Here is a 15247-nt window from a genome sequence, read left to right as displayed (position 1 = left end):
GAAGTCTGACTCTGCCCTGACAGTCGTGAGCCTGGGTGAGTCCCTTAACCTCCCACACCTCCACAGGCTCCTCTGGAAAATCAGGAAGACTGGGCTTTTGTGTGGGCCTGAATCAGGGTAATAAAGTGCTCTGCCCAGAGTGCAACCCACAAAAAGTTCTCGATACCCAGTAGTTTTTAGCTGCCCCCTCGTGGTTGTGAGAACAACATTCCACTGGCTAAGGGACAGATGTGAAGGTTCTGGAACGTGTTGATTCTGGCGTGTGCAGCGAAGGTAGGGGGAGAAAGACCAGGCAGGAAAGGGCAAGTTGGGGAAGAAAGACCAAATTCTATCTCCAGAACTAGGACTGAGAATGCCTGCAGAGCCTTTGGGCAAATGGCCCAAACTTCTGAATGAGCTTTTTCTGCAACAACAAAAAAAAATCTTTGGATCATTTTGAGAATGTCCTGTGAGGTGCCAATATGTTGCAGTACCTTCCCGGCTCAGATACTGACATGGTTCATTGTAGATCGGCTAGCAGCTTGAGAAACTGAAGTCAATCAAATTGACCTTGAGAAACACAAGAGGGTGGGATTTAATGATATGCAGGATGAAATCTTTGTGCAGAGATGTGAGATATCTAAGGGCCTGAAGAAAACCAGACCAGCAAATATCAAGGTTGAAAGATATGGGTGGGGATGAGGGATCCCAAGCACAAAATACATCACCCAGGCATGGTCCTGGGATCTCACACACCTTGGGCAATGATGACATTATCCCCCAAGGACATTCATTTACAAGGCTTTTGGTGCTAAATTTGATCTTCCGTAATCATAACCAAGGGATAATGAAGAACACAGTACAGTAGGATCAAGAGATCAAGCCAACAGAAGAGATGATGATGAAAGGGTTGAGTCTCTTCAAAACATAAAAAAGTTTGAAATGGCATGGGTCAGTTTTGTTTTCATTCACAATTCCCTTTCCCGTGGCCCTGACAATGAATATTTTTATAGTTCTTTCTCTGGATTTGCTGTTTGTTGTCTACCTTTATTTACTATACAGGAGAGTGAATCTACACAATGGCAAGACTGTCATTTAAACTGACCTTTAGGGACCCAATTATGGCTTAACAGATGGTGCATCTTTGAGATCATCCTACCCAACCTTCTTCTTTAGAGAGGGGGAAACTGAGGTGCTGGACAGATTAAGAGACTCGCCCAAGGTTCCACAGTTAATTAGGGTACCTCCAGGAATCTCTTGCTCTATGCATCAAACAATAGTTTTAATGGTATAAATACTGATGAATCTGTTCTCTGACATGCTATAAGAAAAGAAGGGGACATACTTTTAAAAATGCATTAAATGCATGTCTTAACATTATCTTCCAACATCGGTTTAAACATCAAAGTTGTTATACAATACGGTTATTATAGAATCACTAGGTCAATAGCATTTTATTTTTCTAGTTTAAAATATAATATCATATGGACGAAATTTTACAAGTTTAACACTACCCCCTTACAGACAACAGACACTCTTCTGTATTGTTTGCAGGAGTGGGAACTGCTTACAAAATTTTAAATGCAATGGGCCCTTAGAACCAGCAAGTCAATTGCTAAGATTTTGCCCTATGGATGTATTCACAAGCTTAGACATCAAGAATGTTCAATGAAGCATGATTTAAATTTAATTATGGATGGAAATGCAAGACAAAGAACTTTAAGAGAGCATTCCTTGAAATGGCAAAGCAATGCAAACAGCCTAATATATCAAAAGGGGGGCTAGTTAAATAAATTACAGAATAAGCACATAATAGAATATTATTTAGCAGTCAAAAACACTGAGGTATATCTATAAGTACTGATAAGAAAAGATCCCCTAAATAGAGAGTATTAAGATAAAAAGTCAAAGTACAAAACAGAGAAAGAAATTGTGTATGTGCGTGTGTGTGTGTGTGTGTGTATTTGCTAGCAAATAAAATTTTTTTTCTGGAAGATATGCAAGAAATGGCTAATAACATTTACCTTCCATCAAGTTTACCTTTCCACTCTATACCAACAGTTAAACCATATTCATGCATTAGCATTTGTTTTCTTCTTAATACATCTCTAAAGATTACTATTATATCACCTAACAGAAGTTTTTACTCTTTAACAAAGACAGAAAGACTCTAAGATAGTCTGAAAAAATTGGGACTTAAATATATATATACATTTTTATTAACCCAAAATAATGGTCCAGTGAAATACAATTAATAACAAGAAACAAATCTTTCTTTTCATTACTGTTGGGGATTGAGTCATGTCCCCCAGAAAAGGCATGTTTAGATCCCAATCCCTGGCCCGGTGAGTGTGAACCCATTTGTAAAGAGGACCTTTGAAGAGGTTATTAGTTAAGGTTGCCCAAATTGAATGAGAATGGGCCTTAATTCAAAATGGCCAAAGTCCTTATAAGCAAAGAAAACTGGACACAAGAAAGAAGCCATCAGAAGAGCAAGAAACCCAGAAGAGAAAGGAGACGATACTGTCATGTGCACTGCCATGAGACAAAAAAGCCAGGGGCCCAGGATCCCTGGCAGCCAGCCCCAGAGTGCCACAGACTTCGGAGAGAAAGCATCGCTTGGCTGAATTCCTTGATTTGGACTTCTACTAGCCTCAAAACCATGAGCCAATAAATTCCCACTGTTTAAGCCAACCTATTGACAGTATCTGTTTTAGCAGCTGTGAAACAAAAACATTTACTTTCAAAATGTTTAATCCAGAACACCAGAAATTTTCTTAAGCAAACCATGGATGGCGGGAAAAAGTTCTGCTCTGTTCAGAAATGAAGATAAGGTCAGTAAGGACTGTCCAACCCCTTCATACTCTACTCCCGGCCAGGATGTCCTTCTCCTCCTCCAGCGTCTCTCAGGACCTCCAGACATGCTGCTCCCCTGCCTGGTTGGACCCTTCTTCCACCTCCCTTGGTCTGTCTGGAGATCTCAGCATAATGACTTCTTCCTCGGGGACTCCTCTCCCAGTGGTCCCACATACTAGTATTAGTCACCATTTCATACCACCACAAACTTCTCCAAAGCAGCATTTAGTGTTATTTCAGGTTGACACTGGCATTTATGTTCCTTTGGTTAAATCTGCCTGTTTTAGACCCTAGCACCTCGCCCAGGCGTGCACTTAATAAACATGGGAATGAATGACAAGTGAATCTTGAATGCAGTCTGTTCTTCACACTGCAACCCAGTGAGGATGCGGAAACATCAATCAGCTGGTGTCACTCCCTGGCACAAGCTTTCTATTGGCTTCCTCACCACTGTTCCTGAAACTCTATACAACATGCCCCTGAGCGCCTCTCCCATCTCCTCTCCTCTTCTCCCAATCAGCTCTAGTCTCTCTCGTTTCTCTGCCGACCTCTGAGCCCTCCAAGCACATTCCTGCCTCTGTGCTCTGCTCCCACTGCCTGCAAGTTACTTCCCTTGACATTTGCATGGGTTGCTTCTTTATTCAGATCTCAGAGCAAATGTCACAACTTTAGAGGGCACCCTGCTGATCACCCACACAAAAAAGTCCCCCAGGTCACTCTCCATCCCTTACACTGCTTTATTGTCTGTCATTGCACGTATGGCAGCCTGACCTTCTATTAAATATTAACCTCATTATTCCTTTATGGTCTGAATCTCCTACCTTGAAGGTAAGCCCCATGAGGGCAGGGACTCTGCTATATTTCTCGTGCTAAGAATATGTAAGTCCTCGATAAATGTTTATACAATGAATTCGCATGTGATAGCATACACAGACATGTCAGTGTCAACCTCTACACAGAGAGAGAAAAGCAAATAGGTATAAAACAAAGAGAGGGTTAAAGCCTACTCCTTTCTAATCTCACAAACCATAAGTATAACAATCTCCAAACTGCATGCATTCATGGGCGTGAACCACGTTTTATTTTTCTTAAATAAACGAGTTAAATGAGTAAACATTTTCAAACCTCTGACTAATGGAAGCAGATGACATTGACAACGAACTATAAACAAACGCAGGGCTCGTAATGGGCTTGCTCATCCTTTTATTCATAAAGTAAACAGAACGACCACGACTTTAAAAATAAAGAAAACATTATCCCAAGAGCAATAAACTTTACGCGCCGTACTAAAACCACCATGTGTTTACCCTTGGTGTGCGTACTTGACAGTGAAAAAGAAATAGTCGGCTGCTTACCCATTCTTTTAGAATGCATGACACAGCTTCACTGGCTCTTGCCATGTTCCTACAGGCTAGGAACACGTGTGCACCGTGGAGGGCAAAAGACTTAGCCGTTTCGAACCCTATGGTTTAAAGAAAAGCCAACGTTAGAGACATGACATTAAAACGTTGAGTCATGTGGAATGGCCTTATGAGGCCCACATGCAAAGCCCTAGGACAGTGGCTCTCAACCAGGGGCAACTTTGTCTCTCAGAGACCATTTCAAAATCTTCTCAAAAAGAAAACTCTGGACCCATATTCTTCAGCACTGAATTTTACCAAACATTCAAGATAGGAGAAAACACCAGTCTCGTATTAACTCTTTTAGATAGTAGAAAAAGAAGAAAAATTTCCCTACAATTTTATGAGGCTCAAACCTCATTAGTCATTAGGGAAATGCAAATTAGAGATACAAGATATTACTACGTACCTGCTACAATGGTTAAAATCTTTAAAACTGACCACAGCAAATGTGGGCAAGGATATAGAACAGTTGGAACACTTACAGATTACTGATGAAAAAATAAAATAGGGAGTCTAATTCCAGAGCTTGAGTACAACCCGCTGCTCTGAACTGTAAAATGCCGCATTTTGTGAACTGTGGTAGAAGACCACATAGAGAACAGTGCAACCTCAAAGTAATCGATTCTGTGAGAAAAAGGAGCAGAGTACTTCAGCCAAATCCATGTCAAATGCCCATATTTTTTTTTCCAAGATAATGTTAATATGTGCAGAAAAGCAGAGTAGCATAATCTTATTGAGATCAGGATATGAACGAGCCTAGCAAAGTTCATCCATTCGTATCATTTCCACATATCTAATCTTCATGGAGGCCAACCTACTTAGAGGAACTAGTGCTCAAGGAAAGCCAGCTCAGCACAGTGGAAAACTCAAAACTCAGGAGCTGGACACGCTTGCCTGGATATCAGGTCTAGCCGTTTACAACCCATGGGACCTGAGTTTGTGCCTTTAACCCAGCTGTAAGTCAAATATCTTTTCTGTAATATGGGGAATAAACAGTGAAACATATATTAAGAGACTAACATAACCATAGTTGGTGGAAAGCAAACATTAGTTCCCTCCTCTTTTCAAAATCTTTTGGGAACATCCCTATGTCTTCTCTCTGATTTGTATGACCTCCCTATTATATGTAGTGGTCATTATTACTGAAAAATTAAAACTTTATTCTAGATATATTTCCAACAGTAACCCAAAAGTGGCTCTAGTATCAACCAGAATTAAAAGAAATGAGCCAAAGGAGCTGCTATTCCATTTGCCTGAATACCAGCTCTGGAATACTCTTAAACTTCAGTGAGGAGACAACCTGTGCTATTTTTTTTTGAGATTATGCAAATTCTGCATTTCAAGATATTCACTTATCATTATATAAGAATGACCTTCTATAACTGAATCAGATCCTAAAGCAAAGCACAAAGAATTTTTAATGTGAAATGTTTAACATCTAATGCTGTTTGCCTCCTCTTTGGTGTATATAGTGAAAGGCGTTTGAAGCCGTATCTTCTAGTCAGGAGGCAAAAAATCAATCATTTGAAATTTACCTCCTTTTCAGCCCTTATCACCAGGGAACAAGAGACACCTAGATCCTTTGGGAAAAAAAGAGAGATGTGAAACCCCAGGTTTTGTAGCCCAGCTGTTCCAAGGCTGACTGGATGGGAGCAGGCACAGGAAGAAATCTTGCTGGCTGATATGCTACATCAATCAGGCTAATGAAATGCTGACAACCACATGGAATAAAGCAAAGTGGCCAAAAACGACCTCACCTGCAATCCCAGGACTACACACCCGAAAGATCTTGTAGAAAATGGTGGACTCAGGCCAAAGCAATGATCAGAAATATTTTTCACCACATTTTCATCAGAGGGTATCAAAAGAAAAAAGTGATACTGGGGGCGGAGATGACGATGGTAGATGCAATGCTCAGTCATTCTTTAGCAACCACATTTCTAGTATACTGAGAAAATGTCAATAGAGCTCATTTATCTGATGAACTTAACTCCTTGGGGTAAATGCCTTTTTCATCCCTGTATTCCACAGGACTAGCACCCAGGAGGATTCAATAAATATCTATCAAATGAATGAGGTTTTTGCAGGTGGCTAAAAGGCCATGAGTCTGGACCGTTTTAAAGCAATCCAAGTTGTTTCAACAGTAACACTGAAGACTCTGTAACCTTTTAAATACTGAATAAATATTAAAATCCTGCAAAGGTTTCACTCACTGAAGGTTTGAATGCCACTCCCTAGAAATCTATGTAGAGGGGGGAAAAGCATGCCCTTTTTCTATCAAATTTTATTTTCCCAAACAAACCTGTTCAGTCATGCTAGCTCACTTGACAAAATAACTTATTACAGAGGGTTTTTATTACCAAAAGGAGCACACTGACATGATGGCAGCAACAGGCTGTAGCTATGAGTTTGCACCCTCTCTCCTTTCAATAATTTCTTACTGTAGTTATGGGTAAGCCATCTGTCTCATAAAATGATACTTGGATCTTATATCTTCTTAATCTAAGCAATGTGTTACACACTGCTAGCCTACTTTTAAAAGCTGCAGTGGACAACTCCATATTCTTATCTGATACAATTGTCTTTGGAGCAAAACCAAAGCATGGATATTTCAAAAGATGATGATAGCTTAACCGGAAGGACAATAACACTTTCATAGTAAACCATATCTCTAGAGTGCAGAGTTTACAAAAAAAAAAAGTTTAATAATGCTACCTACTGCTAAAGTCCTGGTTAAAGCCCATGAGACTAGCATCTCTCACTCTTGTATTACTGCAGCCAATGGCCAGTTTAATTAGCTAAATGAAGTAATGCTAAGCCAATTCTGCACAGTGCCAAAGTTTGTGCAAAATAATGAAGGCAATGGTTTACTAAATTTAATAACCTGATATCTTATAAAAAATTAACTTGATGACAATGTTTAAATTGAACCAGCCACTGCATGGAGATGGCAAGTGTGAGTTCAGAAGAATATTCAAAGCCAATAATATAAAGAAAATAAAGGAAGAGGTTTTCAAACAATGGTCAGCATCAGTTTTCTAGTACATGATACGACCAATAAAACAGAAATAGCTTGTGGCCATGGAGGTTTAATATCTCACTGTCTTCTTGGGTTTTAAGTTTAGATACAAACATTAAAAAACCATAAAACTGAAAACATACAAAAAAAATAAAATTACTGCTTATCTTACACCAGTTTTCATTCTTTAGAATAGAGGTTACAAAGGGGTGACCACCGAACAAATCAAATCCACAGACCTGTTTTGTTTGGTCCACACTTTGTTTTCCTTTCTTCCTTTCCTTTTTCTTCCTTTCTGCTTTCCTTCTTGTCTCCCTTCCTTCCATACTTCCTTTCCTTCCTCCTTTCTTTTCCTGTTCCCTTCCTTTTCTTCTTTCCATCTTTCCTTCTCTCTTCCATCTTTCCTCCTTCCTTTTCTCCCTTTTTTCCTGCTCTCTCCCACTCTCTTCTTTTCTCTTTGCCTCCCTTCCTTCCTTGTAAGAATTAGATACGAGCATTAAAATTGGGGGATTTTTTTCATCAAAAGCTAGATGTCCAGCTTCTCAGAAAATGATAGCCACACTGAGTCCGCATCCTCACTTGCTGACAACCAAGTGGGCCAACGAGCTGATGCCCACTAGGAACAGTGTTTGGGCCCCGGCTGGCTGCAGCCTCCACCACGCTGCTGGCACTGCCTTCCGTGCCACTGGACACTGGTGCTTAGAGGCGCATTACCTGGGGAAGATTGCTGCTGGAGACCACACTCTATCCTTGTCACAAAACTGACTCAATTACCATGTTCACATCCAAATTCCCAAAAGAACGTCTCACACTGACTTGCTAAAGAGTTCATTGCCTTACTCCGTCAACATGAGACGATCAGGAAGCTAGCTACGCTTTCTAAAATCTGACGGTACAGACAGACAGAGAAGAGTGAATAACTCAGCAGACACTTGGCTACATGGTGCAAATTCAGCACTTTCACGCTTCCCAAATGTACCCGAGTGGCAGCAGAAAAGTTTGGGCCAAGAATGACATTGGGACCAACGGGCATAAAACGGAACCAGACAAGCACAAAGGCTTGTGCAGGGCAAAACAGGCACAAGGACTGGCACACGGCCTGGGGTGAATGAAGAACAAGGTGCAACCCCGTACAGCAAGTGAAAACTGCAGGATTCTTCCGCAGGGCACAGGAAGTCTGTGCAAGAATGTGGGCAGGTGTAGCGCCAATAATATCAATATGATCATTCCTGTTATTATTATTTTCATCATTTGAGACATCTCTAGTGGCCCTGCAGGGAATGGACTAGGGGAAGACACCGAAGCCTGGTAGGGATGAGGCCCCTCTTTTGCTGAGCAGCTATGGGGATACATTAGAAACTATTTAGGAGGAAAACCCAACAAAGCCTTGCGACTGTCTGAATTTAGGTTTGAGGAAATGTCCAGAAGGCCCTAGGACTACCAGCTGGGCAGAGGGGAGGACGGCAATTCATTGCCCAGGCAGGGAATACGAGTGGGGAGGGAGGTTGGTGCGAGATTGAGGAGGGTGACTCAGGTTACACAGTGGGACAGCATCACCCACAGACTCCCCAGGCACAAAGAACATCAGGTGACAAGCCCAGTCCCCAAACACTGGCAAATTCCCCACTGACGTAGGAGCTCAGAACAAGGCTATTTCTTTCCCTGATGATAGAAAGTCTCCTTCTGGTTTGAGGTTTTTTTTTTTTTAATTTTCTCCATTTTGTGGATTTACTTGGGCAGTGTCCCCATTTACTGTAAATTATGGTTTTAATTATCATTTTTATTAACACGCCCAAAGGAGTTGGGGATTACAACACCCGTAATTCCAATAGCTTGCTATTATTAATTTATAATTGTGAAACACTAGAGACAAATGTTACTTGTAACTGTACACAATTAAAAGGCCACAGGGATGGTGATTTTTCCCCCACCCCTCAGAACATATCACTAGACCACTAAAGTAATCTTTAGGAATTAACCAACAAGTTGCAGAATCTTCTAGCACGTGTCATCTCCCTCCCTGGAGATCTACTGCCATGTATGGAGAAAGAAGACAAGCCTGATAGCTCTCATCTGGAGTTAGATTTGGGGACAATTTTTGCTTTTATAAACTACTAACTTTAAGGACAAGCAACTCTGTAAGTTCAAGGACCACATTTTTCCAACTGGTTTGATTAATGTAAATGAAATTACAGGGACATGATATTGGCATGACCACTCTCCTAGGGCACGTGGATGAAGTTCTAGGACATATGCTCACCACATCTGTAAGGCCAAGGTCAAGGCCACAGGAACGGACCAGGTAATCCCTACTGCTGTTTCTGGAGTTATTGTAATTACCCGAATGATCACATTCACTTTCCATCTCAATTGCATTGTTCTAAGTTCCAAAGAGTTAAGAAATCACTCTTTCTAAATACTTACCCATAGTTGGCAACAATTAAGAAATTACAAAACTACAGGGATCTCTCCAGAGGAAAACAAATCATAACCAGCCCGGCTTTTAAATGAATGCATTATATACAGCTAACAACAAGTACCATACAGAGATTTCTAACTACACTCGATCACATAAATAAGCATCAAGTATAAATACTTACAAAAGAAAGCTACCAACCCAAGAAAGGAGAATTCAGAAACGAAATACACCGTTTCCATGGAATTTCTTTTTTTTTTTTTGAAATATCACCAGGCTGCATTTACATGCTTTGGGCAGTACAACTCTGAGACTATAAAGTTTTGTAAAGCTATACAATAAATTCCAAGTGACTGCCGGAGATCTCTCGAGAGGCAAGACTGACCTCAGGCTGGCTGCTAGTGCTGCCACCTCGCTGGGTGAATGAATTCTAACCTGACCTGCCAGTGACCAGCCTGGTTATGAATCATAGGCAAAAAGTGCCCAAAGATGACCTTTAACATAGTCCCAGGCAGGCCCAATAAAGAGCACCCTAATTGAGCAGTGCCTGTGTTTGCAGGGTGTAGGGAAACAGACGACCTCATATATTAACAGGAGGAAATATGAAATGGCGTGACATCTTTAAGGGTAATTGGGCCATATCTGTCAAATGTTAAAAGAACATGCCCTTTGACCCAGCTAGAAATGTATCCTACAAATACACTTACCCACATGGGTAAAAACATAAGTGAGAACAACGTTCAACTCAATACTGTTTGTCACCATTTAAAATGCTGAAACCATCATAAAGGTCCCTCAGTTAGGTTAAATAAATTATACAGCTTGCACAGAATGAAATGCTGCTGTTAAATGCCGAAGTTAAAAAGAATGAGATGCAAGGGTAGTACACTGGTAGAATTCTCGTCTGCCATGCGGGAGACCCAGGTTTGATTCTCCGCCCATGAACTTCCCTCTCCCCCCCCCCAAAAAAAAATTCAACAGATGGTGTTGCAATAATGATCCCTCACATGGAAAAAGAATGAAATGTGACCCCCACCACACAGCATACAAAAAAAAAAAAAAAAAAAAGAATGACGTGGAATACGATGGGGCGATAAGGGAACACCTCCATGTAATTAAGAGAAAAAAGCCCAGAACAGAAGTGCAGGCGTAGGTGATCCATTCATGATACAATAAGCTGGGTGTAGATACATGCTTGAATTCGCATTAACATTGATCACTTTGAGAGCAGGGCAATCAGTGAGGGGCAAAGAAGACTTATTTTGCATTTTATAATGTCTAATTTCATTTAAACTTGTGCAAGCACGCCTCTTACAAGAAACTAATTTAAAAATAAACATATGAACGATTTCTAATTGATAGCTTAGGGGTCTTTAAGTCTAATACACAGCAATCAAGGCAAGTGAGAAAATAAAGGGGAAATCTATTCCTATTACAAACGAAACCTGAGCATCCTGATTCTTAGTGAAAACCGTTGGAATGCACAGGTAAGGAAGAGGACTGGGGAAGGAAACTACATGCCGAGCTCAAGGCCTGGTGCTTTACAAAATGCTTTCTCTAATTCTAAGATGTCCTTCTCAGAAATCCTAGGAAGTATCATTATCTCATTTCCTACATAACCAAATCAATGACCCTGGAGGTTAAGGGACCCAGGAAATCACAAGGACAAAAAAGTAGGAGGATTCTCAACGGACGGTGTGGCCTGAGTTCAAAGCAGGTGCACCCCCACCAGCCAGCTCCCCAAACACCTCCCTCACCACCTCAGACGGGGTCAAAGGAACAAACTAGAAGGAAGTTCCTTGAGCAGGAGCTTGGGGCGGGGGGGGGGGGGTGGGGGGTGGGGGGTGGGGGTGGGGTGTGGGGGGTGGAGGGGGGGGGTGGGAGGTGGAGGGGGGTGTGTGTGTGGGGGGGGTGGTTACTGCCTCGTCTGTTAAATATGATTTCTAAAAGTTGCCATCTATTCTTTGTGGAGCTTTAAAAAATAACAGGGAATTCTGTGCACATACTTTTGGCATTTGCAGCATCATTTAAGTGAAACTTATTAAGCAGTTGTCCTTCTGAAAGAGAGGGAAATAGTCTAAAGGGCAGCTGTTGCCATTTCCACAGTCTGCCCTGCCCTAGCTCCCTTCTGTGCCATCCCGACAAGGCAAAGAATTTAGTCTCTCCGGCCAGTTTATTACATAAACATACCTCCTTTACGGAACCCACCCCCAAACTGAGATACATTATCAAATTACTGTCTCTCTTATTTAATATTTCATCACAGAGCTCAGAATTAACACCGTCATTTGCGCTACCAGACGTTTCTCTGTGTAAGTAAGACCTATGAGATGGAATAACTAACCCACAGAAAGAAGTTTCTCTATACATTATTCTGAGGTCAGTAATTTCCAATTAACAGCATTAATTTAACCCCGCCGCTGCAAGACTAATTCTGGAGAACACTTCTATTTTATGCTTTCAACCAATAAGTCGTTTTACAAGGGGCAATTTTAGTACCATAACCATTACAAGCTATGCTTTAATTTTCTGTTTAATTTCTAAAAGGCTCGCATGCCAAACTCCATTAGTAGAGTTAAAGTAAAATTGAAAATAAAGGCCCCCGCACAAAGAGAAAGTAGCCCTACCCTGGACTGTTTCCCAAGTGTACACAGCACATTTGTAAACTCAGCCCAGATCCTCGGAAGAAGAAAAATAAAAACAGAACAAAACAAAAACAAAGGTCTCATGGTAAAAAAATTTAAAAACCACCCAGTTTCTTAGACATAGAGACCACTACGTTGTATAAAGACTCTCAACAAGTTACAGCTTCTCTCATTCCTTGGCACTCACGCAGGCGTGGAATGGCTGCATAATTTCACATTCCGACACACCCTTTTAGCTCGTCTTTCAGAGAGCAAGTCTTCTTGGTCACCAGAAGAGAACACCCTGCCCCATCCTCTCCTCTTATAATCCTACACTCCCAGCAGTATCTACTAAGTGAACTGAAGTGTTTGGGGTAGGGGTAGGGTCGACGTGGAAAGATTTACCTTGAAATTTGACCTTTATTCTTTTTTTCACGTTGATGGATTAATTTATAGCCACTTCAAGAGAAGAAAACCCAGCTCTGAATTTGCAAGCGCGCTCATATTATACTACCGAGCGGTTCATTGTTTTCACAGCTGTGCCCGGATTTCCTTTCACTGCTGCTGCCTCTGTTCCTCCCTGGTCTGCTCCAGACAGGGTTCTTTATGACTTAGCGCAAACAGACCTGCCACCAGGTCCCCTACCTGCACTCACCCAAAAAGAGATGGCTTTCCTTTACTTCCCCAACGACCAATGGGGTCAGGGCCGGCTTGTGTCCCAACATATTTTCCACTGCCATCAATTAAGAGGTGCTTAGGAAGGAATTGTTTAAAACCGATAAAAGAAAAACTTCATTCCATGGAAAGCCTCCTGAAATGAAAATCCTACTCCATTCTGAGTCTTCTCAGTCAAGTGCCTTTTTTTTTTTTTAAGTTGCAATCGACCTTGGGCCTCACCTTTTAAAAAGCGGTGTATTACTTCATATCTTGAAAAGATTAAATTCCATATGCTCCCCAAGTCACAGAGAGCTGCTCAAGACAGGATGTTGGGAAAATTCAGCACGTTTTTGAGGCTCACTGGTAAAAGGCCCGGATTGACTTTTCATTCTCAGTCGCTTATAACTTTCTAGGATGTAATGTCAAAAATCTGGCTTAAATTCATTCTTTGCCGCTAGATACGTGGCCAGAGAGTTCCATTAACTCTGTGCTCTCAGTACCCCGTGTCCACCATGACCTTTTCTAAAATCATGGACCCCGACAACTCCTTATGGGGAAACAAGATTGGTTACTGAACATTTACCATGATTGGTCAGGAAGCAATAATTACCAACAAGAAAGATCGGCTCAAAATGTACTATAGGAAGGCAACATGTAAAAGACTTTAAGACAAAGTGAGTTCAGTGTAAAAAATACCCAATTAAAGGATAGGTTTTGCCTTGTAGTCATCAAGAGAAAGCAATGTCCTTGGTAATCTAATAACCAGATTGCCCTTTTATAAAATATTGTTAATGTAACTGCTTTTTAAATTTTTATGAAACCTAACAGTAGCTTGGCTGTGTATATTTCCTGTGATTGTTTAGTTCTTTTTTTAAACACAAATGCAGACAGCATCTCAATTCAACTTGAAAATACATATATATTTTTTAATATATGAAATTATTTTCTGCTTCTGGTGAGTTCTCTTACAATAGTCAAACAGTCCACAGCAGTCCCGAGTGGAAGATGCCAGCACTCACTGGCTTGCAATACAGGATGTAAATTAAACTCTTCACTTCACTTGCTTTCACAAGCCAGGATGCACAGAACAAAACACAAAGAATCATCACCAATTTGACTCTTACCTTTTTGATACAACACACTCAGTAATAACAGTGCCAGTACAGGATGCAGAATTGATAAAAGAAATCACTTTTTAAAAAAAAATTTGTGGTGGTAAAATATGTATAATAAAACTCAACATTTTAACCATTTTAAGTGTCCAATTCGGTGGCATTAATTATATTCACAAATGTTGTGCAACAATCACTGCTGGCTAATTACAAAATGTTCCCATCAACCCAAATAGAAACTCGGCACCCATTAAGCAATGGCCACGACTTCTGAAGCTATCTGAGAAGACTAGTTTAAAGAAAACCAGGCACAGCTGGGAGGGGGAGAGGGAAGGAGTTTAATTTTCAGTTGGGTAGCATTCTGTTTTGGAATACCGTGACGAGCGATGGGTGAAACACTCCAATTTTAAATCCCTACCTTTCAGGAAAAGTGTAATCTAACCATCAGCCGTGATCAGGCACCTGCTCACTAAGAATGTGCGAGAGCCCAGAGCGCCTTCCAGCTGAGGCTGGTTTTGCCGGACTCCTGGAGACTCGACCAGCTGTAAATTTTTGTTTGGCTTCCCTCGTCCCAGCTGCTGCCTCTAGCCAAGAGCGCCCCAGTAGAAACCCTGACATGGGTAACGTGCGTGATTAAGGATTGTGCTTAACTTCAATTCAAAAAGGAGAGGGAAAGCTCGGAGGTGGCTAAGGCTTCAGAGCCATGCTAGGACATTGGGGCTTCGCAGGGCTTCCGTGAAAGCTGCACGCCTGGAGGAGCTCCCAGCAGCAGACGGCTCTGCCATTCACCAGCAGACAAAAGGCTCCAACAGAGATTTTCCTTCGCAGTCTTAGCTAGCTTGAGGAAGCCTGCTCAACCAGATTTGTTATTTGGCTCAGACATGCAGCCTGCCCCTCGAGCACATACCGTGTGGAGGGTCTATTGAAGCAAGCTGCGCTTGGTTTTCTTCAGTGCTTTGAAACAGATATGGACGAGGAAAGGAAATTAACATAAAGTCAGAGAATTTCTTAAAAGAATATAAATAAATCAGGGGTCTTATGGTGCTTTTACCAGATCTGCACTATCTAAAAGGAGAAAAGGCAATGTCCCATGCGCTCCAGTCGCCTAAAAACTTCAACCACAGGGACGTAAAATCAAACTATTTCAGATCCAAATTAGACAAATAACTGAAGGGGAGGAG

The 15247-nt window shown here is 41.3% G+C and overlaps 1 protein-coding gene across 3 annotated transcripts in view; it reads right to left on the bottom strand.

Moving 5' to 3' along the window:
* WWOX (WW domain containing oxidoreductase) overlaps window positions 1–15247 on the bottom strand; it is a 972892-nt gene that overhangs the window by 913116 nt on the left and 44529 nt on the right. For all 3 annotated transcript variants that reach the window (XR_013163742.1, XM_077133099.1, XM_077133100.1), the window contains exon 5: window positions 4191–4297. Coding sequence is in view for 2 of the 3 variants with exons in the window: in XM_077133099.1 (XP_076989214.1) it covers window positions 4191–4297 (107 nt within the window). In the remaining variant the exon portion in view is untranslated. The remainder of the gene's footprint in view (window positions 1–4190; window positions 4298–15247) is intronic.

Source organism: Tamandua tetradactyla, chromosome 16 (assembly GCF_023851605.1).
Source record: "Tamandua tetradactyla isolate mTamTet1 chromosome 16, mTamTet1.pri, whole genome shotgun sequence".
NCBI classification, from domain to species: domain Eukaryota; kingdom Metazoa; phylum Chordata; class Mammalia; order Pilosa; family Myrmecophagidae; genus Tamandua; species Tamandua tetradactyla.
The sequence above is the reverse complement of the archived record's forward strand: the minus strand, read 5'-3'. Positions and strand labels throughout refer to the sequence as shown.